We start from the raw sequence: 27,201 nt of genomic DNA on the forward strand, positions 1-27,201 counted from the left end.
TCAAGTGGGTAGATCATTTCTGTGGAACTAACTGATGTTCCTGTACACGATTTCTCAATGGCATGGGGCGGACAGCTCCCGCAAATGATGGAGTTCCGTTTCCTTTTCTCTACTTGGACTAGGAAGGTAACCTGATTCTTCCTGGCTCTGCCATGACCCTCTGGTGATACGTAAAATGTCATTTCAACCAGTTCTGCCCGCTGACAACTTCTTGGAAAAGGTCCAACTCTACCCGAAAGGTGGGCAAGCAAACCCCCAGAAGTAAATCTGTGTGGAGGTAAGTCCTGAGAAAAGATGATGTTATCCTCATGACCTTACCTTGATGATCACACGGCGGCCCGTGCTCATGTGGTGCATGAAGACGTACAGCAGTGAGGAAGGAGCTACAGCAGGCAGAGTTTGAACTCGTCCCCTAGGGCCACCACAATTTGCTCAATCAGACATACATTGCATTCGGAAAGTATTCAGACCCCTTGACTTTTTCTACGTTTTGTTACATTATAGCCTTATTTTACAATTGATTAAATAGTTGTTTTCCCTCAATCTACACACAATACCCCATAATGACCAAGCATTATGGGGTATTGTTTTTTAGAAATATTAGCAATTGTATTCAAAATAAAAACTGAAATCACATTTACATAAGTATTCAGACCCTTCACTCAGCACTTTGTTGAAGCACCTTTGGCAGCAATTACAGCCTAGAGTCTTCTTGTGATGATGTCTCCCCCTAGGTTTTCCTCTAGGGTTTTGCTTGTGCTTAGCTCCAATCCGTAAATTTTTTATCCTGAAAAACTTCCCAGTCCTTAAAATTTACAAGCATACTCATAACATGATACAGCCACCACTATGCTTTGACAATAAGGAGAGTGGTACTCAGTAAGGTGTTGTATTGGATTTGCCCCAAACATAGTGGTTGTTCCTTTAAAAGTTTGGAGCTTTGCCGCAACTGTTTGTGGTAGATGGTGGCAGATTTTGGTGAATTGCATCATTCTGGCAAAAATGGCTGACACGTTGCCATAAAATTCTGCGGCACCCCGCAAGCTGTGCTGCAGTGCACAGCAACCTTTAAAGGAAGAACCACTGTGAAATAACATTTTATACATTTTTTATTCAGGCTGTAGCAATAAAATATAGAAAAAGTCAAGTGGTGTGAATACTTTCTGAAGGCACTGTATGTGAAAGTACAGCACCTGTATTTGTTTGTACCAAGTTAAATAAACATGTAATTTATTGCAATATTGAAGTTACACAGGGAACGGACATATTGGGATTTGACAGCGAACAGTAAAGTTAACCGAACTATAAACTTTGGCATGTCTTTCATGCCAACAAGACAAAGCATATTGAAACCACAACTGTTATTAATTTCTCCTTTAGAGTAGTCTTTATTTCAGCCATTCATATTCACAAAATTGTAATAGTCTCTTTCAATTTTAAAAACAGGGAAATACGATACTTACGTATTCGGAACTTATAGATTAAACAAATGCAAATTATAGTGCTGTGATGTTGATTACAGTATAAGCATCAGTATGAACAAAATGTATCTTTACATCTTGCCATCTGATGGCATTGATAATCAACAGGATGGATTTTAACGGTAGAAGAGTAACACAGCTGCTTCAGTAATCTCCTTTGATGAACTCCATTCTGTGTTGGTACCATAGCCATTCCAGTCAAAGGCTGGGAAGTCACCACACTGACGAGGGGCCTGCTCAGGGAAGTGTCCACCACCACCAATACAGTAATGTTCAGTGTTGCAGCGAGTGTTCGGTGTTGGTTTGACCCCAGAGCAGATAGCCATGGCTGCACGTTCATTATTTATTGGTCTGAAAGTAATGAAGCCAGGCTCAAACTGGTTTCTTAAATTGGGCCCGTAAAAATTTCTGGTGGTCTCTATGTTCCCAAAGTCATACATGATTGGAATGGTAGGTCCTGTGTTGCCACATGCCCCAGCATTATATCTCACTGGGTAGAGCTTAAAGAGTTGGTGCAGGTTTCCCCCATAAATGGTGAGAAAGCGTCTCTCTGTGTGGTAGCGGAGGATGGCGGCTACGTTCCAGTGTTCCATAGGGGAGTTGTTGGGAACGTGCCACACCGACATGTCTTCTGCCACAATGTCATAATACCCAGGATTCTTGAAGTCATCTGAGCTGGCACCATCTGTGGTTCCAAAAGTAACCATGTTGGCCCAGTTCCCATCTCCGTCTGGCTGGTTAGGGTTGCTGCCTTGCTGGCTGGACCAACGGTCGCCCACTGTGCACTTCCCATACATGTTGTTCTCGTGCACACTCGCCACAAGTGTCCAGCCACCTCCAGCAGTAGTCATGTCGCAGAAGGTCTGCTAGACTACCCCGTTGGCTGTGGTGAGGTAGTACAGCCCATCTTCTTTTTGGTCATATCTGTCTCTTATTTCCTTACAGCTTTTGGCAATGAAACTGGCCCTGTTTCTCAGCCTCTCCAAACGGTTCAAGACTGTTGTGGCTACTGGAGCCTCTGCATGCCCATTTTCTTGTAATGCTTTTACAAATTGAGGCAGTTGCACCATCAGTAGATGGATCATCATCAGGAGAAAACAATGCTTCATTTATTCTATGGTGAGTTCTCAGTAAAGTATCTGTTCAGTATCGTGCTCTAGTCTCTTTGACAGACTGGGCAAAGACCAGTTCAACATCCAAATGGAGTTAATATTTGATTTAGTTGTCAATAGGGTTGCTAAATTCCGGTATCTTTCTCAAGATCTGCAAGTTTTCCAAAAACCCTGGTTGGAAGATTCATAGAAATCAGGAGGGAATAAGCAGGAAATCCAGAATCCTCCAACAAAGGATTTCTGGAATTTTAACCCTTTACACTATAAAGGCCTATATGGATAGGGCTAAATTTAAATGTTTCTTAGAGAAGAAATGTGGAAAGCATATGAATAACCATGGTAGAAAATAAAAGGGAACAGTTGAGATTATTAGACTAAAGGTGTGTAGGACACAACAGTTCACCTGAGAAGACAATCATTTTTTCATTTTTGTAATTTAGCAGACAGTTATCGTACTGGTCCCCCGTGGGAATCAAACCCACAACTCTAGAGTTGCAAGTGCAATACTCTACCAACGGAGCCACACAGAACCAAACATTGAATCCAAACACTTCTGTTGATTTTACATGTACTGTACTTTCTGCCGCATTTGTTGACAACGAAATCTGAAAACACTTTGGATATATTCAGTAACATGATTTTTTATTCATTATTTTCTTGCAAAATTTGGAGTAGGTGCAACATAAGACCAAAAACTGACAAGGGTTTCAGTGAGAGGTCTGCTGGTGTCTCCAAGTGGCCACATACACACCCCTCTCCAAGTATGCACAGTTCTTAAGTAATTTCAATGCACTTTGACTCAAAGAGTCCTCAAATATAAGGTGCTCTTTTGAGATCTCCTAGCTGTGCTTTTGAGGAACTAGAGTTAGCACACTTGTAGTCGTTTTGTTTGGAACACAGCCCGGCATCCCCGTCACACAATTACTGTTGTTTACGCAATCCAAAAACTGTCCATTTATAAATCGCAATGTGTTCCAGGTGGCATCATTTGAAAGCTTGTTCTATTGCCAACATGACTAGCTAAATTATAAAATAGATCTTACAGTGTTAGACTTTCACAAGGCAATTCAGAGAAGCATATCGTAATTTTGGTGCGCATAGAATGGAGTCATGAGCAGGGCTGTTGCGGAGACCGTATTACCGCCACATGGCAGTGACAAGTCAGGAAAGCATTCAAATCCCACATGACCATTTAGTCACAGTATTTAGGCTTCTCCAAGTTCTGATGCTGCTGCTGGTCATGAGTAGCCTACCAAACTTGCTAACTGCCTGATACTCAGCACTCTATTGTCCCTCTAATCACTCTGACATCAATGCAAATGTTTTAGAAAATCTAAATCAAACACTTCATAAGAGCCCATGAGCTCATGTTGCGCAACATTTCTATAGGCTATGCAATAATAAATAAAAAGATGATCCTATCATCTAATAAGAAGAGGATCCTATCATCTTTCTATAGGCTAGGCCTACTATACTTATTTCTCAACTTTCCTAATATTAAGTACATTGCTTATATTTACAACATGAGTATAGCCTACCTGGCTGGCATGAAAATAAACCATGTAGAATGGCGTGCATAGATGACATGTATTTTTTCCCGCTGCCCCTGTTGATACAGGTGCATGATAATGGTCCATTCTAAATCAAAACAAATGTCACATACTGTACATTATTTTGTAAATGTAAAGACCAGATTAAATCAAGAATAGTCTGATGGGTGACAATATTAGCCTATGTGAATTATATACACTGCTCAAAAAAATAAAGGGAACACTTAAACAACACAATGTAACTCCAAGTCAATCACACTTCTGTGAAATCAAACTGTCCACTTAGGAAGCAACACTGATTGACAATAAATGTCACATGCTGTTGTGCAAATGGAATAGACAAAAGGTGGAAATTATAGGCAATTAGCAAGACACCCCCAAAAAAGGAGTGATTCTGCAGGTGGTGACCACAGACCACTTCTCAGTTCCTATGCTTCCTGCCTGATGTTTTGGTCACTTTTGAATGCTGGCGGTGCTCTCACTCTAGTGGTAGCATGAGACGGAGTCTACAACCCACACAAGTGGCTCAGGTAGTGCAGTTCATCCAGGATGGCACATCAATGCGAGCTGTGGCAAAAAGGTTTGCTGTGTCTGTCAGCGTAGTGTCCAGAGCATGGAGGCGCTACCAGGAGACAGGCCAGTACATCAGGAGACGTGGAGGAGGCCGTAGGAGGGCAACAACCCAGCAGCAGGACCGCTACCTCCGCCTTTGTGCAAGGAGGTGCACTGCCAGCGCCCTGCAAAATGACCTCCAGCAGGCCACAAATGTGCATTTGTCAGCATATGGTCTCACAAGGGGTCTGAGGATCTCATCTCGGTACCTAATGGCAGTCAGGCTACCTCTGGCGAGCACATGGAGGGCTGTGCGGCCCCACAAAGAAATGCCACCCCACACCATGACTGACCCATCGCCAAAACGGTCATGCTGGAGGATGTTGCAGGCAGCAGAACGTTCTCCACGGCATCTCCAGACTCTGTCACGTCTGTCACATGTGCTCATGTGCTCAGTGTGAACCTGCTTTCATCTGTGAAGAGCACAGGGCGCCAGTGGCGAATTTGCCAATCTTGGTGTTCTCTGGCAAATGCCAAACGTCCTGCACGGTGTTGGGCTGTAAGCACAACCTCCACCTGTGGACGTCGGGCCCTCATACCACCCTCATGGAGTCTGTTTCTGACCGTTTGAGCAGACACATGCACATTTGTGGCCTGCTGGAGGTCATTTTGCAGGGCGCTATCAATTACGCTATCAATTAGCCTATCAGAAGCTTCTAAAGCCATGACATCATTTTCTGGAATTTTCCAAGCTGTTTAATGAATTACAGTGCTACCCTAATTATCTCTCAGTTCATCACAAATGCGGCGTCTCCTAACCAGACGAGAGACAGATGGATAGAGAGCATGATTAAGCCTTGTTTTTTTTATTCTAACACAGTCAGTCATCATAATCATCAGGAGGTGAAATGCAAAACCTATCTATCTCTATTTCAATGTAAATCATCTCTTTAATAATACTTCCTGTTGACCCGACCAAGTGACCTCTCACTTACGATCATGCTGTGCCCTCTGTCAGCCAGTTCAGATGAGGGAGGGGTTCACCAAAACAGCTGATATAACCTAGAGGATTTCGGGAGAAAGGGGAGAGAGATGAAGTGAAGAAGAGATTGTGTGTGTGTGTGTGTTCTCACCTGGTGTCCACACTAAGTGGCTACAGAGTACTTTATGCTTGAAAAACAGACACAAGGACAAACAATAGAAGATGTCAATAGAAGATGCTGTATGTGACGCAGAAACCTATCGGAGTGTACCTGAAACATTTAAATAGAGGGCAATGAGTCTCACCACTTGGTTATTGCAAGGCTAACCCCCAGGGAAATCATGACTTGGCAGCAACAGATGAACACAGCTATTTTCACTGGACTATGTGGTGTAAATCTGAAAATTGGCAGCTGACATCTTAAGTTTTTTAAATTTAATGCACGTGAGACAGGTTCCATGTACAACAAGACCGGCAGAGATGGAGAGAAAAAGAACATAGAACAGTTTAATTACCTCTGGATATGGACACTTGCCAGGAATAAAGCTTCCACGGCCTGTTCCTCGGACAGTGAACATCCGGCAATATCTACATTCTCGACCCCTTGATCAGCTCGCTCTCTGAAAGTAAAGAAAACAGCTTATTTTTTGTAGATATGAAAACAATAACTGCGATATGACCGTTCAATCTAAAGCAGCAGATGTCATTTTCAGGATACGTCAATACAGCACAGAAAGCTTAACACCAGACTGGTATTGTGGGTGTTCATTATGTGATGGGAAATATGCAATGATACCGGCCCCATTTACACGCTGCAAAGACTACCTAACTCTTCGTGACAGACATTGTGTTCTTTCATCCTTCTGTAAACAAAGCTAACCGTTACACTGTCATGAAATATGATTATATATCGACTATGAAACAAATAGGACATGGCCTGCTTATGAGTTGCCATGAAAGGAAGTTAAATGAATTGAACTGAAAATGGCGAGAACAGGCGTTTGCAGCTAAATGCTTTTGGTTATCTTGAGAATAATAATTGCATGATTTATCATTCTGTGGTGTGTGTGTATGTATGTATGTATGTATGTATCTATGTAATATAGTAGAATGTTATGAACCGACACTGAATCGTAGGAGCTAACCACTAGCTATGTAACGTTAGAAGTTGGACAGAAGAACGCCCAGTGCTGCTTACCTGAGATGCCATCATCAGACAGTCCTTCTTTGTAGGTGTCCGCTATGACTTCCTTTGTGTCGGATAAAAGTTGCTTTCAGAACAATTCTTTTTGATTGAAAATAAATAAAGGTTTTGCTCTCAACAAAAACACACAAATGTACCTCCATAGCATGTAACATTTTGCCTGTGAATAACCACACCTTCATACAAATGTGCTACTGTATGCAGAATTATTGATGCACAACCGAAGATGCTGCCATATCCTGCCAGCACGCCCACAAGCGAGCCGCAGAATGATGACGTGGAAGAGGGAAAGGAACAAAAACAGTTTGTTGCAAGTTGGGGAGGAGGGCTAATAACTGAACAATAGACTATTCAACCTTTACTTAAAGAATAGTCTAATAACCGAGCTAGGTGTGAAAACCCCCCCTCCTATCACAGACCAGATTTGCCCTAATGACCAAGGGGTAGCTTGTTACTAAATGTAATAAAGTAATGACTTTTCAAATAAGTTACCTTACACGTTATGTTGGCTGACAATTTGTTAGCTACGCTGTCCTTACGAACCACTAAGCATATCATTACAGCAGTATGTACCTGTATACCTAATGTTAGTAGTTATACATCAAACTTGACAGTATATTAACTATTGGCTATCTAACTACCCAACGTTTATTGACTTGATAATTCCTGTCATTCTTAGCTTAGCTAAATGGTATAGTCGTTGTGCGTTCTCAATGGACATTCGGGTGCTTTCGTAAATTCACTCTGGCTATCTACACCGATTTCAGAGCACTCTCGTCTGAGTGTACCAGAGTGCAGAATAAAGAATTTACGAGCGTTCAACACCCGTTGAATATGGCCAGTGTCAGTAAAAAACAAAACATAATTAAATTGACACAAACTGCCTATCCAGCTCTGCTAGGGCAAGTAAAATGGTCAGAGTGGTTTCATTTGTGTCTGGAAGTATCTAGCAAGCTAGCCAACGTTAGCTTGGGTGCTTGACTGCCGCTGTAAGACCAGAACACTCAAATCAACCCTACTCCTCAGCCCGAACATCCAGTGTGCGCTCCAAGCACGAAACGGTCTGAATTTACAAACTGACAATCTGACAACGCTCTGAATTTATGAGCGTCACGTTGTACAGCGCCATATTTTCTGTTCCATTCTAACGGAAACCCAGAGGGTTTTTCAATTATCATGGAATTGAAACACCATAATATTAATCAAAGTAATTAAGCAAGTACCAGTCAAAAGTTAACACACCTACTCATTTCAGGATTTTTCTTTATTTTGGCTATTTTCTACATTGTAGAATAGTGAAGACATCACAACTATGAAATAACACATTTTTCCCACAGTAGAACATGAAGGAGGTGGTGTTACTGTGACACTGTCTGATTTATTTAGAATTTAAAAAGGCACACTTAACCAGCATGGCTACCACAGCATTCTGCAGCGATACGCCATCCCATCTGGTTTGGGCTTAGTGGGTGTAACGGCAGTCTAGCTCTTCCTCCTCCTCGGACGAGGAGAGGCGAGAAGGATCGGAGGACCAATGTGCAGCGTGGTAAGTTTCCATGATTTAATATGCACGAAAACAATACAAAATAACAAAAGAACTAACCGTAACAGTCCCGTGTGGCACAAACACTGACACAGAAAACAACCACCCACAAAATCCCAACACAAAACAAGCCACCTATATATGATTCTCAATCAGGGACAACGATTGACAGCTGCCTCTGATTGAGAACCATATTAGGCTGAACACAGAAACAGACAAACTAGACACACAACATAGAATGCCCACCCAGCTCACGTCCTGACCAACACTAAAACAAGCAAAACACATAAGCACTATGGTCAGGACGTGACAGTGGGACTATCATTTGTTTTTCAAGAAGGCATTTACCCAAGACACACCTCCAGTCTGTGTAAGGGCTATTTTACCAAGAATGAGAGTGATGGAATGCTGCATCAGATGACCTGGTTGCCACAATCCCGACCTCAACCAAATTGAGATTGTTTGGATGAGTCGGACCGAAGAGTGAAGGAAACGCAGCCAACAAGTGTTCAGCATGTGTGTGAACTCCTTCAAGACCGTTGGAAAAGCATTCCAGGTGAAGTTGGTTGAGAGAATGCCAAGAGTGTGCAAAGCTGTGATCAAGGTGTGGTGTGTCACCCCCACACCATAACACCTCCATGCTTTACAAATGCAGAGATCATTCATTCACTCACACCGCTTCTCACAAAGACACGGCAGTTGGAACCAAAAATCTCCAATTTGGACGTTTAGGTCTCAAAGTAAAGTAATGATGGACAAGTGCTCAGCATATGTGGGAACTCCTTCAAGACGCTGGTTGAGAGAATGCCAAGAGTGTGCAAAGCTGGCCTCCCGAGTGGAGCAGCGGTCTAAGGCACTGCGTCGCAGTGGTTAAGGCGTCACTACAGACCTGTCGTTCAAACCCAGGCTGCGTTACAGCCGGCCCGAGAGACCCATGAGGCAGCGCACAATTGGCCCAGCGTCGTTCGGGTTAGGGGAGGGTTTGGCCGGCCGGGATTTCCTTGTCCCATCAGGCTCTAGCGACTCCTTGTGGCGGGCTGGGCGCCTGCAAGCTGATTCCGGTCGCCAGCTAGTCAGTGTTTCCTCCGACACATTGGTGTGGTGGGCTTCTGCGTTAAGCGAGCAGTGTGTCAAGAAGCAGTGCGGTTTGGGAGGGTCGTGTTTCGGTGACGCACGGCTCTCGACCGTCGCCTCTCCCGAGTCCGTAGGTGAGTTGCAGTGAGGGGACAAGACTATCCACCAATTGGGGAGAAAAAGCGGTAAAAAGTACCAAAAAAAGGTCATAACATTTTTTAAGAAGTGTCAAAGCTGTCAAGGCAAAGGGTGGCTACTTTGAAGAATCTAAAATATATTTTGATTTGTTTAACACATTTGTGGTCACTACATGATTCCATATGTGTTTCATAGTTGATGTCTTTACTATTATTCTACAATGTAGAAAAAAGTAAAAATAAAGAAACCCTGAAAATGAGTAGGTGTTCTAAAACCTTTGACTGGTAGTGTAGGTTTGGAAAGGGATCTGCGCTTGTTTTATTTGGAGCTTTCCCTCGGCAGTCTGAGACAAAACAAAGATATTTGATTCTGTTCTCTTACAGTTTGGATCACGGACATCTCTCCGACTGTCCCTTTGTTTTCAATGCTGCGACATCCTTCTGTAAGTCTTAGTGGGTGGATATGGGGCTTACACATCCTTAAACACACATTCACATGCACACACACACAAAAGGTATATGGTAAACACACCAAATCATAGCCACACACTTTCATAAAACCAACACACACACTGACACATACAGTATCTATTCATGCAACACCGCACACACACCCTTAGGAAAAAATAGACACCTCCTTTTGTCCTCTCTCCCAGTGCCCTCCACCTTCCTCTCTCTCTCAGAGGGAGTGTAAGCTGACAGTGTGCTACTGTGTGCTGGGGGGTGAAGAACAGGAGAGAGGAGCAGCAGTGTGAACATCCACTGTACGCCCACCTGTTCCTGTCAATACCTGATCCATGGCCAATCACTGCACTCACAGTAAACCATTTCCCTCTGTAGGATCCTTCCCCAGTCAATAGGGTGCTCACCCCCTCACCCCCCCCCCCCCCCCTCTTTCTCTCCTGTCCCCTAGCAGAGAGGGCTTCCAGGCAGGGGCCTGCGCGTGTGGCTTGATTGAAACCGGCCCTTGTGCGGAGACAGGGAGTTATATAATGTTGTGATGAAGAAGAGCATAACAGCTTTTAAATGGATGACTGCGGGTGGCTCTGCTGTTCCAGTGGGGGGAGCAGAGAGACAGGCTGAATGGACGTTGCCCCAAGCTAAGCATCTCCTAGATTGAGCTGTCTGTCTCGGGGAAATGCGTCTGAGTTAACACCTCGCCATCGCCCAACGCTCTGGGACAGACAAGACTGGACTTCCTTCTCTTCTCTCTTCTGGATCATTCTAATTATCCAGGAAAGGATGGTGGCGTTGGACTGATCACACACAGACTTCAAGAGACATACACACACTGAGACACACATACGCACACAATTTCTATCACGCACACATAAACTCATACACACACAATCATTTTATTATATTTTGCCTAATCATACAGGTATCTTACTGCCTGCCCTGAGCGACTAAAGTGAAATCATTTTATAATACCGTTGGATAGCCTATTTCGTTCAGCATTGAAAATAAGAACAGTCTTATTTTTAGCTTCTCATTCATATAGGGCCTATCTGTTGGGCTACTTAGATACCTTTTCAAATTCTACAAATTAGACTAATTGCTCGTGTAGAACCAACATTTGATACTTCTTGATTTGATAAGCTAATATTTTATATAAGGGGCATGATAGAATGCATTCTGAAAATATTCCGAACCCTTGACTTTTTCCACATTGTTACGATACATCTTTATTCTAATATTGCTTAAATAAAAACAAATTCTCAAAAGCGAAAACCGGTTTAGAAATGTTTATGTAAGAATTCAGACCGTTTGCTATGAGACTCAAATAGAGCTCAGGTGCATCCTGATTCCATTGATCATCCTTGAGATGTTTCTTCAAGTTGGAGTCCACCTGTGGTAAATTCAATTGATTGGACATGATTTGGAAAGGCAGACACCTGTCTATATAAGGTCCCACACTTGACAGTGCATGTCAGAGCAAAAACCCAGACTTGAGGTCGAAGGAGTTGTCTGCAAAGCTCCGAGACAGGCTTGTGTCGAGGCACATATCTGGAGAAGGGTACCAAAACATTTCTGCAGCATTGAAGGTTCCCAACACAGTGACCTCCATTGTTAAATGGAATAAGTTTGGAACCACCAAGCCTCTTCCTAGAGCTGGCTGCCCAGCCAAACTGAGCAATCGGGGAGAAAGGCCTTGGTCTGGGAGGTGACCAAGACCTCTATGGCACTCTGATGGAGCTCCAGAGTTGCGGAGATGGGAGAACCTTCCAGAAGGACAACCATCTCTGCAGTACTCCACCGATCACGCCTTTATGCTAGACTGGCCAGACGGAAGCCACTCCTCAGTAAAAGGCACATGACAGCCCGCTTGGATTTTGCCAAAAGTCACCAAAAGACTCAGACCATGAGAAACAAGATTCTCTGGTCTGATGAAACCAATATTGAACTCTTTGGCCTGAATGCCAAGTGTCACATCTGGAGGAAACCTGGCACGGTGAAGCATGGTGGTGGCAGCATCATGCTGTGCCGATGTTTTTCAGTGGCAGGGACTGGGAGACTAGTCAGGAGGGAAAGCTGAACAGAGCAAAGTACAGAAACATCCTTGATGAAGACCTGCTCCAGAGCACTCAGGACCTCAGACTGGGGCGCAGGTTCACCTTCCAACAGGACAACAACCCTAAGCACACAGCCAAGACAACACAGGAGTGGCTTCGGGCAAATCTCTGAATGTCCTCGAGTGGCCCAGCCAGAGCCCGGACTTGAACATCTCTGGCGAGACCTGAAAATAGCATTGCTCCCCATACAACCTGACAGAGCTTGAGGATTTGCAGTGAATAATGGAAGAAACTCCCCAAATACAGGTGTGCCAAGCTTGTAGCATCACACCCAAGAATACCAGAGGCTGTAGTCACTGCCAAAGGCGCTACAACAAAGTACTGAGTAAAGGGTCTGAATACTTATGTAAATTCTGTTTTTATACATTTGCAAAGAGTTCTAATCCGGCTTTTGCTTTGTCATTATGGGGTATTGTTTGTCGATTGAGGCAAAATAAAAACATTTAATACGTTTTAGTGCTAGTGCAGTGCTAGAGGCCTCACTACAGATCCAGGTTTGATCCCGGGCTGTGTTGCAGCCAGCCACAACCGGGTGACCCATGAGGCGGCGCACAATTGGCCCAGCGTCATCCGGTTTAGGGGAGGGTTTGGCCGGCTGGGATGTCCTTGTCCCATCAGGCTCTAGCGACTCCTTGTGACGGTCCAGGCGCATGAACACCGACTTTGGTCGCCAGGTGCACAGTGTTTCCTCTGAAAAATTGGTGTGGCTGGCTTCCGGGTTAAGCGAGCAGTGTGTCAAGAAGCAGTGCGGCTTGGCAGGGTCATGTGTCGGTGACGCTTGGCTCACAACGGTCACCTCTCCCGAGTCCGTACAGGAGTTGCAGCGATGGGACAAGACTAATTACCAATCGGATATCATGAAAATTGGGGAGGGAAAAAAAGGCTAAAAAGTACCGAAAAAAATAAAGCAATAAGGCTGTTATGTAACCAAATGCGGAAAAAGTCAAGGGGTCTGAATACTTTCCGAAAGCACTGCATCTCTTTAATTTGACTAATAAGTACACAAAAAGTTGGAAATATGTTTGATAAAAAAAAAAAATAAGCATTTCCCAAGCCAAAACTCTTTGCATCAGCCACAAGAACAGCCCTGTCTGCTGCAGTGAGCAGGGTTTGGTTTTACAGGCGAGTCGAGGAAACAGATGTCTGATATTCAACGATTAATTGCCCAGTGAAGGAGTTGAGTTTCAACCCCTAACGCAAGTCCCAGTCTTTATAAATTGCCCCTCCCTTTACGCTCTAGTTTAGAAGCCAAACGCAATAGAAGGGCACCTGGGCAGAGCGCCCGTGTTCCTTTGGACAGGCAAGTATTTCTACCGCCTTGTTTTATTTTAACTAGGCAAATCAGTTAAGAACAAATTCTTATTTTACAATGACAACCTTCCCTGGCCTAACCCAGACAATGGGCCAATTGTGCGCCGCCCTATTGGACTCCCGATCACGGCCGGTTGTGATACAGCCCGGGATCGAACCAGGGTCTGTAGTGTACACCTCTAGCACCGAGATGCAGTGCTTTAGACCGCTGCACCACTCGGGAGCAGTATATGGGGCCTTTACTAGGCCCTACACAACATGGAGATTAATGGAGACGCCAACAACATCAGGATCTGGGCCAAGGTGGAGAAGATGGCCAAAGACCACTTTTGCTGCTGCCCTATGTGCCAGCCAGAGCAATGGGGATGAGTGAGTGTTACTCACCTAGTCTAGACTGACAGTCTTTAGGTGACACAATTGCATAATGGTGTCATATCTGTAAGTTCTCAGATTACCGCTGCACTGTACACTGTGGATAGCAGCTGGTCAAAGTTATGATGTCTCCTTCATGCAGTGGTGTAAAGTACTTATAGTATTTTTACTTAAAGTACTACTTTTTTTGGGGGGGGTATCTGTACTTTATTTTTGACAACATTTACTTCACTACATTTGTAGAGAAAATAATGTACTTAACTCCATACATGGCACCCAAAAGCAGGACAGGAAAATGTCAAATTCACACTAAAAGAGAACATCCCTGGTCATCCCTATTGCCTTTGATCTGGCAGACTCACAAAAAAATGCTGTGGTTGTAAATTTTGTCTGAGTGTTGAGTGTTCACCTAGCTATAAGTACATTTTAAAAAAGAAATTAAAATGGTGCCGTCTGGGTCGCTCAATGCAACGAATTTGAAATCATTTATACTTTTAGTTTTGAAACTTAAGTATATTTTCCGCAACTACATTTACTTTTGATATTTAAAACCAAACACTTTTACTCAAGTAGTATTTTACAGAGTGACATAATTTTACTTGAGTCATTTCCTATTAAGGTATCTTTACTTTGAAAATTAGGTATGACCATTTTTCACCAATGCCTTCATGGGACATTAAGTGTTGTCACCCCCCCGAACACATATCTAGGTTAGTGTGAGTTACATGGCGTCAGAACATGCAGAGTTGTTGGAACTGGAACATTTTATCAGATCTCTGAGCAAGCTGTAACATTATACCATTATCATTCTTGAGGCCTTGGTGTCTAACTCTTGGTTATTGTATTCACTGGGGTGGTGGTTGAGGTTAAGTGCTGCACCTAGCCAAGGACTTCCTACCACAAAGGGGCAGCTATGGGGCCACATGCAGATCTGCAGCCACAAGTTGACATAGCCAATTGATTTCCAGCACTGAAGCGGGACGTGCAGGATCCCCAGTGCACAGCAGCAGCCAGCTGCCATAGACTATAGCTGCTCCAGACACTGACCTTGATGTAACCATATCCTCCATTGGAGAGCCTCAATTCCAAACTGAGCCCTTTTAGCAGGCCTGCTAAAACTATTACTGTCCACAGAGCCCAAAGTCACAGCGCATCTGTGTGTTAGTGACGCATACACTAGATCAAAATTTTGGGGTCCCTTAAAATGTGCTTTCCTTTCAAAATCAAGGACATGTTTGTCCATTAAAATAACATAAAATTGATTAGAAATACAGTGCAGACATTGTTAAATGTTGTAAATGACTATTGTAGCTAGAAACAGCAGATTTTTTTAGGGAATATCTACATAGGCGTACAGAGGCCCATTATCAGCAACCATCACTCCTGTGTTCCAATGGCACGTTGAGTTAGCTAATCCAAGTTTATCATTTTAAAAGGCTAATTGATCATTAGAAAACCCTTTTGCAATTATGTTAGCACAGCTGAAAACTGTTGTCCTGATTGAAGAAGCAATAAAACTGGCCTTCTTTAGACTAGTTGAGTATCAGGAGCGTCAGCATTTGTGGATTCGATTACAGGCTCAAAATGGCCAAGAAACAAAGAACTTTCTTCTGAAACTCATCAGTCTATTCTTGTTCTGAGAAATGAAGGCTATTCCATACGAGACATTGCCAAGAAACTGAAGATCTCATACAACGCTGTGTACTACTCACAGCACAGCGCAAACTGGCTCTAACCAGAATAGAGAGAGTGGGAGGCCCTGGTGCAAAACTGAGCAAGAGGACAAGTACATTTGAGTGTCTAGTTTGAGAAACAGACCTCACAAGTCCTCAACTGGCAGCTTCATTAAATAGTACCGGCAAAATACCAGTCTCAACGTCAACAGTGAAGGGGAGACTCTGGGATGCTGGCCTTCTAGGCAGAGTTGCAAAGAAAAAGCCATATCTCAGACTGGCCAATAAAAAGTAAAGATTAAGATGGGCAAGAACACAGACATTGGAACTCTGCCTAGAAGGCCAGCATCCCGGAGTCACCTCTTCACTGTTGACGTTGAGACTGATGTTTTGCAGGTACCATTTAATGAAGCTACCAGTTGAGGACTTGTGAGGGATCCGTTTCTCAAACTAGACACTCAAATGTACTTGTCCTCTTGCTCAGTTGTGCACCGGGGCCTCCCACTCCTATTTCTATTCTGGTTAAAGCCAGTTTGCGCTGTTCTGTGAAGGGAGTACACAGCATTGTACGAGATTCAGTTTCTCACATGGAATAGCCTTCATTTCTCAGAACAAGAATAGACTGACAAGTTTCAGAAGAAAGGTCTTTTTTTCTGGCCATTTTGAGCCTGTAATCAAACCAACAAATGTTGATGCTCCAGATACTCAACTAGTCTAAAAGCCAGTTTTATTGCTTCTTTAATCAGCACAACAGTTTTCAGCTGTGCTAACGTAATTGCAAAAGGGTTGTCTAATAATCAGCTAAATTTTTAAAATGAAACTTGAATGAGCTAACAAAGTGCCATTGGAACACAGGAGTGATGGTTGCTGATAATGGGCCTCTGTATGCCTGTGTAGATATTCCATAAAAAATCAGCCATTTCCAGCTACAAAAGTAATTTATAACAATGTCTACTCTGGATTTCTGATCAATTTGATGTTATTTTAAATGGACAAAAAAGTGTAAAAAAACAAGGACATTTCTAAGTGAGCACAAACGTTTGAACGGTAGTGTAGGTCCCGATTGACATTTTCCATGCACTTTCCTTGCAATGTTCCCGGCAAATTGATTCACATATGACAAATTTTTTTTTTTTAAGTTGCAGATAATTACTTTTTTTTACAAATTGTCATTTTTGCAAGCCGTTTCATCTCTGGACTGAGTAAAAAGATGGCGCCACAGGAGGCTGCATATGTTATTATCTTCGAGGACTGAATACACCTCAGTGGCTCAGTCTAAAACACAGAATCGAGTCACTACCTCCATGAGAAAGATGAGTGATTTACGGTGTGGGTATAATGCATAAATGTAATATATACATGAATATGAGTAAAACATTCACTCTCAATCTACAATGGACAGTGTAGCCTAATCCTGTGACCCAAATGACGTCAAGGCGTTGGTCTCACCAGTGCATGGGCCATTAGGAATTTTATATGACCTATAAAATCATTACAAAGCCGTATACATCAGGATTTATGGTAAAAACTCCGAGCCTTGGGGCCAAATATGCGGGTCATTGTTGATCAGATATCCCTCTAACAGCTTCTAAAGAACTTAGCGCGATCACTTTGTCTGAACTGAGGTCAGCCTCCCTGTGTTGGATGTTTTGGTTCGCAATCAGACAAAGTGTGCAGACGTTCAAAGACACTTGGACTCCGACAGGTTGTAAAGCCAAACCATAAATTCTGTTGACATTGCTAGGCCTCAGCGGTGCCCTGTATGCAGCAGATTCCAGTGATAATAAAGTCAATCAGTGGATATGGCCATTTGTTAGCCCAGCTCATAGCTGCAATTGGGTACTCGTGGCAGCTAGACCCGGGACATTCGGTAATTGAAAACGCAAATAGCTTTTCTCTAGTGTAAAGTTAACACCACAGGGGGAAAAAAAGAAAAGAAAAAGAAAAAAAAGAGGTGAACTCTACCTACCAACAAAGCTAATGTGCGTATATGTGTATGTGTGTGTGTGAGAGAGAGAAGAAAGAAGTGTTAAAGACAGCGGCCGGAGCTCACCGGTGTCCTGGCTGGACTTGGAATCCGAGAGGCTGACGGCCGAGGCGTCTCGTGACTGGTCGATGTTCACCTTATGCTTGTAGTGGTCCAGGGCTCCAGCAAGCCCAGCAGACGAATAGCCTGATGGACAGAGCCACAACATCAGAACATATGATAAACATCTCTATAGACAGAACATTAGACAGATCCGTGGACAAAGCCGGTGTAGTAAAATGTGATACGGTGAAACAAAGAGCATTTTCCACCTCATTCTTAACTAGGAGTGTAATTCTAAGGTGGGATTCAAGGAGTTACCACACCTAGGGTAATGTTAGTGTTGTGAATCTTGACAGCTGCATCTGGCGTCATACGAGACACTTTGTGCTGTCGCTTTGAGTTTAACCATTGCTTCTATGAAACTGTTGGGTGAAACCCAAATGGAGCCACGACGGAGAATGAAGAGTACCCCCTCCTTTTGCTCCATCTTGAGGAAGTTGAGCAGCACCTCCAGAAGAGAGGGGTATTTGTTTCAGGACTCCACCACGTATCCCGTGCTGGCAACCTGTTCGCCTGAAGTCCACAGTGCCACCTGGTGGAAAGGAAAAAGTGTTACCACACCGACAATGTCATCAAATACACTGCTCAAAAAAATAAAGGGAACACTTAAACAACACAATGTAACTCCAAGTCAATCACACTTCTGTGAAATCAAACTGTCCACTTAGGAAGCAACACTGATTGACAATAAATTTCACATGCTGTTGTGCAAATGGAATAGACAAAAGGTGGAAATTATAGGCAATTAGCAAGACACCCCCAAAAAAGGAGTGATTCTGCAGGTGGTGACCACAGACCACTTCTCAGTTCCTATGCTTCCTGCCTGATGTTTTGGTCACTTTTGAATGCTGGCGGTGCTCTCACTCTAGTGGTAGCATGAGACGGAGTCTACAACCCACACAAGTGGCTCAGGTAGTGCAGTTCATCCAGGATGGCACATCAATGCGAGCTGTGGCAAAAAGGTTTGCTGTGTCTGTCAGCGTAGTGTCCAGAGCATGGAGGCGCTACCAGGAGACAGGCCAGTACATCAGGAGACGTGGAGGAGGCCGTAGGAGGGCAACAACCCAGCAGCAGGACCGCTACCTCCGCCTTTGTGCAAAGAGGTGCACTGCCAGAGCCCTGCAAAATGACCATTCTGATGAACGCTTATATTTTTTAATTTAGCTAATAAAACATGATTTTAATTGTGAGCGAGAGTCACTCCTATTCCCATCAAAACATAGAATCCCAAAGCATAGTTTAGAATAGTTCAACAGTCTGACATTTGTAATTCAAGCCACATTGTGAAAAATTAACTTGGCTACCATCTGCTGGTGTGTTATTGAAATGGCTGGTCCACCACTGACACTCAGGAAGCAATAGCATCTTGGGTACTACACACAGAACTACACCTAAAACAGATCAAAACCTGTTGGTTTCTTCTGAAGCATCTTTTGTCTCTTTGATACATCTTGTGCAGAAATACACAAAACACCTGCAGATAAAAGTTGTTTCTGTAAATTAAAATGTGTTCTCAGTCAACTAACCTGGTGAATGGGTTCCATTACTCAAATAAAACAAGGCACGGTTGCATTAACTGGATGAGCATCAACGGTGGCGTCCGATGGTGCAGATGGCCAGCTCAAGGATCTCAAGAGACCTCACCATTCAGCATCAGCACCTGCAGGTTCTCCACCTGTGCCAGGTGGACATCGAAGTGCTCGTCCAGAGACAGTAGTGGATGTCTGGGTCTGAGACAGAAAGAGAGTCAGAAAAGGTTGACATTGTCTACACGGTGGGTGATATCATCGGTAATCGCTAGTGTGATTCTGTCTGCCGTACAATAAAATGTCATAATGTTCGGTTTTGTGACAAACAAAGACACTTTCAAAACAGAAGCTAACCCAGGAGTGCCTAGTCATTTTGGAAATTTGACCCTAACATGATCATCATCATTCTCATAATTAACACAGCCTCCCTTACTTCCTGAGTTGGTTTGACTGGACAATTAAGTTTTGTTGTACTGTAGGCATTGCACCGTTATTTGAATATTAGAATAGCCAACGTTAATATTTTAATACATGTGTGAGTATTCATTATACAGTAGGCCTATTTGAATACTGCATTTTTTTTTTCTTAATTAAAATTGTGGTATCGTTACATACAATGACATTTCAAATGATTAATTTAATAAAACCTACTTCTGAAGTACACCCCATAAAAAAACTGGCAGACTGTAGCCTTCATGTGTGTTGCTTGTTGTTTATGTAGGCCAATCAAAGCAACAAATAGGCTCAATGTGTAGCAAGTGCAGTGACAGTTTACTAATGCAATGCAAGATGGAATAAAATGACAGAATTTACTTTTTTAACAAAATGAGAAGGAGTAGGCTAAAACAGACAACTAACAGATAGGCTGTTTTATCTGGGGTTGGGGAGAAAGTGCAGCATGTAGTCTCAATGACCCTAGCTAGCTATAACTGGCTAGCTTATCTAGCTAGCTTCTCTATGTTACTCCAGTCAAGACAGGCAGTCATATGGGATGACAAATAACATTGTGACTGCTATGTCATGACGTTGGCCTGGGGGTAGGTTTATGACAGTCATAAATACCTCTCCACCCCTACTGATGTGACATTTGAAAGTCCCTTGGTTAACATAGAGATTCTGGGAACATCAGAAGTTGGGGGGAAATTAACAATATTTTGGTAATCTGACCAGTTGAACATATGGGTTGGTACTTAATGAATATGATGTCAGTTCGGTTGTCATCTGAGACATTCTCATCAATGATAGGATGACCTAAACTCTACAGTGGAAAGTCTACACATTAGAGTTATCAGATTCACATGGAATTGTTGGGCAATTTAAATGTTTGAATATAAAATTATTGGTGAAAAGATTAAATGTAATTTTAGCTTCCAAATGAGAGATTTGGGTTTTCATAAGGTTAGGGCTCTGCTCAATCAGTGGCCCGCCCCTGTGAAGAGACATGGGTTATAAAACTATGAAGACACACCCTTCTCCCTCCACTATATAAAGCCTTGACGAAAATGTAACCTCCTGTACCGAGGATGTGAGGACGACGGTCCATACGTTAAAAGGACTAACATGTCAACTGTTCCGGGTACATTAGGATGACGAACCGATGTCAGAATGGTTCAGATGTCAACTACAGAACTAAGACAACCTCAGCGTGAGCTTTGGTTATGAATGGTATGAACTTTACATTCTTATTCACTACAGAAGTGATACCTCCTAGTCGTTGAGTTAGCAACAGCAGCTGCAAACGTGGGCTAGGAAAGAACAGACAGAGTATCCCGTCTACCACACAACGACGTTACTACAACGTATCCAATTACCAGCAGATATTCTTCAAAGCAACACGGCCTTCCATCTACCACCAACCTACCGAAGCGCAGCTCAGAGTAAATATTTATTGCATTTTACTTTTCCAAATAGGTGGTAATTTAGAATGCATAAGATACTGTATTTACGATAGCATGGCTTCTCCCTTTGTTCCTCAAGTCTTCCCGCTCTTCACTCAAACCCAGCCCCCTTTTCTTTTGTGTAACCAGCTGTCATATCAGTTCCATCCGCTAGGGACGTTTTCCTTTATGACGTAATTTGTAATCAAGGTATGATTCATTCTGTGTATATGTAATTCTGTGTGATTAGTTAGGTATTTAGTAAATAAATAATTAAACCCAATTTTGTATTGCTGATTCAACTTGTTAGCCAGGGTTCGTGAAGATAACCAAGAATTTACAACTTTCAGATGAGACTGAAATAAGGTGACGATTAATATTGACTGCTATTGATATAAATTATTACTAGGTCTTTAAGAGTTTATTTGGAAGATAACAGCTCTATAAATATTCGTTCGTGGTGCCCCGACTTTCTAGTTATGTACATTTACATGATTAGCTCAATCAGGTAATATTAATTACGGAGAAAGGATTTAATAGAATAGCATGTAATATCACTTAATCCGGCATAGCCAAAGACACGACAGCTACAAGGAAGATAGGTACTCCAGAAGTTTAGTTCACCTCCATTTTCGCTCAGCTGCCCGCAGCCCTGTTCTGTAAGCTCGAAATGAGTCACTCAGCCACGGAGCAGAACAGGAGGGCCAAACGGGCCGGGAGGAAAGGGGACAGTGCTAGTCATAGGATGCGGAAAGGGAGGAGAGTAGGGTCAAAAAGGCAGAATCAGGAGACAGGAGGGAATAGGATTTAGCAGAAGGGAAATATGATAAAATAAAAGAGGAGTAGTGGGAGAGAGGGAGCAAAGATTGTGACAGTGCATTACCATCTGGGTAGGTGCTGAGTGGTTAGGGTTGGAGGAAAGGAAGACAGAAAAGGTAGTAGTGATCAGAGACCTGGAGGGGGGGGGGGGGGGGGTTGTGCAGTGAGATTAGTATGTGAGCAGCCTCTAGTAAAGATTAGGTCAAGTGTATTGCCTGCCTTGTGAGTTGGAGAGGATTGGGAAAGTGTGAGGTCAAAAGAGGCAAGAGAGGAAAGAGAGAGTTGGGAAGGCAGACGTCGGGAAGTTAAGTCACGAAGTACAAAGAGCGGTGTGCCATCATCAGGAAATAAGGTTATCAAGGTGTCAAGCTCATTGAGGAACACTCCAAGGGCACCTGGTGGGCAATAGATGATAATGTTAAGCTTGAGTGGACAAGTGACCGTATGGAATTCAAATGAGGAGATGGACAGTGTCACCACCGCGACGACCAGATGCTCTCAGACTATGAGAGAAAACAGTCGGATGAAAGAGCAGCTGGACTAGCAGTGTTCCCTGGGGTGATCCATCTCCACCAGGGCAAAAAGTCAAGGGACTGAAGGGCAGCATAGGCTGAGATGAACTCAGTGTTCCCTGGGGTGATCCATGTCTCCATCAGGGCAAAAAAAGGACTGAAGGCTGAGATGAACTCTGCGTTCTTGACCTCAGATCGGCAGTTCCAAACGCTGCCAGAGACACGGAATTGGGCACGCAGGCTACACTAAATTAGAAGGTTTGCAGCCAAGGGGTGGGGAGCGTCTGTAAAACCTACAGGGAGAGGAGCGAACTGGGATAGAAAACACACACACACACAGTTGACAAGAGAGCAAAATGAGATAGATCTAAAATTAATTATGTGTGTAGTTTTAGTCAGAGTTAGGGTAAAACATTATATCTGTACAATATATCTTTATAGTATCTTAAACACAGACTGTCTGAGCAAAGTTCGGTGCCGACCTTGGCTAGGGGCCACTGAGAGATTTGGGAGAGGGCAGGGAGTACTTCTCACGGCCCCCCTAATCTTGGGGGAGGACAGGGAGTGCTTCACACTGGGTAGTGATACAGTATGTGCGCAGGATACCTACTGTTCGTGTGAATGTATGTGCGTATGATATCTACTGTTTGTGTGGAAGTATGTCGGCCGCTATAAAATGGATGTCTTTGTATTGTGGACTTCAGAACGTTCTCGTGAATAAACTGTACTAACCTTTTGCATAAGTTGAGTCTTTGACTAATTATTATTAAACCCATGGTCTTACAAACCTTGGGGATTGGTTCAAAGCTATTGATTGATTGTTATTATCATTGGGATTGAAAATTCTCGTGACACTAACACCAATTGATAATTGCAGAGCAGGAAAGCACAAGTCCCTGTACTAATAGCTGATTGCCTAATAGAGGAGAAACCACTCCCCTTCCAATACAACCACTGATTACCAAAACAAGTCACAAATGTCCCTGCATCTTGATCCTGGTTGATGTGTCAACAACAATCTGTAAGTTATGAGCAGTCAGCAGTTCACACACCAAGTAGACCGCAAGCATTTGGCCTCCCTTGATAAAACAATTATAAAATAATTAGCCAATCAGCGTTGAGCTGAGCTCAACTGTGGGTTGTCCTGGTGCAGCAAAACGCCCCCCAAGAGAGGCCAGTTTGGTCCGAAGCCAAATCCAATCAATCACTTCCTTTGCATAACTTCATTTTCAGAAAAACGTGTCTGTTTCTGGTCTGATTGTGTTGATGTCCTGCAGTAGCTAGTTTGCTAAATTGACCCTTTCCTAAGCCATGGATGGAGATGGGGATTTAGACTTGTGGTTTTGACCTAATTCGCTGTACAGGCCAATGATTATTACGCCGATTCTGATCTAACCATAAACGAATATGTCGTACCACTTGCCAGAGACGATTGAAGTTCAATATGTAGCCTAGTAGACTCACATTAACTAGCTAGCTGGCTAACTTAGCTGGTTCATTGTTGCCTATAAATGGAAGTCCGGCTAGCGAGCTTTTAGCTAGGTAGCCTATGACAACAAAAACTTAAAGTGTACTGTATAAAAGAGCCATATACCGTTTTGCTAACATGAAAGAGAGGTGGTTGGCATTGGCGTTCAACTAGTCTACAAGCAGGGTGAGTCAACATTTCTTATTTTACTTATTTAACGGATGTGAAATGGCTAGCTAGTTAGCGGGTACGCGCTAATAGCGTTTCAATCAGTTACGTCACTTGCTCTGAAACCTAGAAGTAGTGGTTCCCCTTGCTCTGCAAGGGCCGCGGCTTTTGTGGAGCGATGGGTAACGATGCTTCGTGGGTGACTGTTGTTGATGTGTGCAGAGGGTCCCTGGTTCGCGCCCGAGGTCGGGGCGAGGGGACGTACTAAAGTTATACTGTTACATTGATGCTGTTGACCCGGATCACTGGTTGCTGCGGAAAAGGAGGAGGTTGAAAGGGGGGTGAGTGTAATGGATGTGAAATGGCTAGCTAGTTAGCGGGTACGCGCTAATAGCGTTTCAATCAGTTACGTCACTTGCTCTGAAACCTAGAAGTAGTGGTTCCCCTTGCTCTGCAAGGGCCGCGGCTTTTGTGGAGCGATGGGTAACGACGCTTCGTTGGCGACCGTTGTTGATGTGTGCAGAGGGTCCCTGGTTCGCGTCGGGGTGAGGGGACGTACTAAAGTTATACTGTTACACTTACTTATATTCTTATGCCTGCACGCACACAAACACACACACACACAGAAATCAGTACCATGGACAGCCACATGATATTTGATTGGACCAAATCGTTTTTGGGATCTTTAAGATCATTTTCAGTGTATTAAACTAAGCATACAGTACATAGCCTTGTTGATTTGATGTTGAACTGTTTAAGTTGAAATGGTGCTGGAACAGCAGAGGCAGGGCTCCTGTCGTCTTTGTGCTGACTTGCGGTAACTCCATGGTTCTAGATCAGTAGTTGTTTAGTAAACTGTCAAAAACATGAACTTCCTTGACCATGCTGCAGGTAAAATACAGTAGCTGTTCCTATGCAATATTTGCTTTGTGGATTTCACCAGACAGATGTTGCTCTCTGGTTTTGTGATGAAGCAAACATATATGTAGTTGAATTTATTCCGCCACTGGGTGACTGTTCGCCTTTTGTTGTCACGAGCTTATTGTATATGGCGTATGAACGAATGAGTTATAGAGCGAACAATGCAATAATCACAACATAGGTTCTCATATGGCTTTTTTGCTGGCATTTCTTCCTCAGTGATTTTACCCACGCACCGCTACTCCCGTCTCTCTCCCCGCTACTCCCATCTCTCTCCCTGTCTGCTTGCTCCCATTTCACACACATCGGCCCCTCCACAACTGCAGCATCAGAGCGCCAGCCGCTCTCCCTCGCACAGCAGTGCTCAAGTAAAAAACATGCGTTTAAAAAAACCACATGTATTTCGAATATCCGGATATCAAACAAAAATTCAGAATACTATAGTAAAATTATTTAAAACCGCCATCCCTACTGTACTGTACTGTACTGCAATGTAATGTATTCCTACAGTGAGGGGGAAAAGTATTTGATCCCCTGCTGATTTTGTATGTTCGCCCACTGACAAAGAAATTATCAGTCTATAATTTTAATGGTAGGTTTATTTGAACAGTGAGAGACAGAATAACAACAAAAAAATCCAGAAAAACACATGTCAAAAATGTTATAAATGTATTTGCATTTTAATGAGGGAAATAAGTATAAAATAAAATCGGTATTTCCCCCCATGTGCAGTTGCAAACCGTAGTCTGGCTTTTTTATGGCGGTTTTAGAGCAGTGGCTTCTTCCTTGCTGAGCGGCCTTTCAGGTTATGTCGATATATGACTCGTTTTACTGTGGATATAGATACCTTTGTACCTGTACCAGCATCTTCACAAGGTCCTTTGCTGTTGTTCTGGGATTGATTTGCACTTTCGCACCAAAGTACTTTCATCTCTAGGAGACAGAACGCCTCTTCTTCCTGAGCGGTATGACGGCTGCGTGGTCCCATGGTGTTTATACTTGCGTACTATTGTTTGTACAGATAAACTTGGTACCTTCAGGAGTTTGGAAATTGCTCCCAAGGATGAACCAGACTTTTTTCTGAAGTCTTGGCTGATTTCTTTTGATTTTCCCATGATGTCAAGGAAAGAGGAACTGAGTTTGAAGGTAGGCCTTGAAATACATCCACAGGTACACCTCCAATTGACTCAAATTATGTCAATTAGTCTATCAGAAGCTTGTAAAGCCATGATGACATTTTCTGGAATATTCCAAGCTGTTTAAAGGCACAGTGTCACGCCCTGACTTTAGTTCCTTTTTTATGTCTCTATTTTGGTTTGGTCAGGGTGTGAGTTGGGGTGGGCATTCTTTGTTTTGTTCTATGTTTTGTATTTCTAGGTGTTTGGCCTGGTGTGGTTCTCAATCAGAGGCAGCTGTCTATCGTTGTGTCTGATTGAGAACCTAGGTAGCCTCATTCCCACCTGTGCTTGGTGGGTAGTTGTTTCCTGTTGTGTGTCTGCACCAGCCAGAACTGTTTCGGTCGTTATTCTTTGTTATTTTTATTATTTCAGTGTTCATTTAATAAATATGGACACGTACCACGCTGCACCTCGGTCCTCTCCTTCCAACAGCCGTTACACTAAGTTGACTGTGTGTATGTAAACTTCTGACCCACTGGAATTGTGATGCAGTGAAATAATCTGTCTGTAAACAATTGATGGAAAAATTACTTGTGTCATGCACAAAGTAGATGTCCTAACCGACTTGCCAAAACTATAGTTTGTAAACAAGAAATGTATGGAGTAGTTGAAAAACAAGTCTTAATGACTCCAACCTAAGTGTATGTAAACTTCCGACTTCAACTGTACATGTACAAAATACCTCAACTAACCCGTACCCCCACACACTGACTTTGTACCGGTGCCCCCTGTATATTGTTATTCCTCATTATCGTTATTCTTATTCTGTTACTTGTTATTATTACTTTTTATTTTAGAGAGGAATGGGAGATTCGATATAGGCCGATAGTTTTTTACATTTTCTGGTTCAAGGTTGGGCTTTTTCAGAGAGGCTTTATTACTGCCACTTTTAGTGAGTTTGGTACACGTCCGGTGGATAGAAAGCCGTTTATTATGTTCAACATAGGAGGGCCAAGCACAGGAAGCAGCTCTTTCAGTAGTTTAGTTGGAATAGGGTCCAGTATGCAGCTTGAAGGTTTAGAGGCCATGAGTATTTTCATCATTGTGTGAAGAGATATAGTACTAAAACACTTGAG

At 43.2% G+C, this 27,201-nt stretch overlaps 1 protein-coding gene and 1 pseudogene across 1 annotated transcript; both read right to left on the reverse strand.

The window, feature by feature from the left end:
• The window catches only part of LOC139543214 (serine/threonine-protein kinase mTOR-like), a 62,111-nt pseudogene extending 61,754 nt beyond the window's left edge, over positions 1-357 (reverse strand).
• A 1,007-nt stretch (positions 358-1,364) lies between these two features.
• LOC139542052 (intelectin-like) lies at positions 1,365-2,643 on the reverse strand. The gene has a single exon (XM_071347044.1). It carries the CDS (start codon positions 2,330-2,332, stop codon positions 1,598-1,600), a length of 735 nt encoding a protein of 244 aa, XP_071203145.1. The 5' UTR covers positions 2,333-2,643; the 3' UTR covers positions 1,365-1,597.
• Positions 2,644-27,201: the final 24,558 nt, after the last annotated feature.

The sequence above is a fragment of the Salvelinus alpinus genome, chromosome 17, assembly GCF_045679555.1.
Source record: "Salvelinus alpinus chromosome 17, SLU_Salpinus.1, whole genome shotgun sequence".
Classification (NCBI taxonomy): Eukaryota; Metazoa; Chordata; class Actinopteri; order Salmoniformes; family Salmonidae; genus Salvelinus; species Salvelinus alpinus.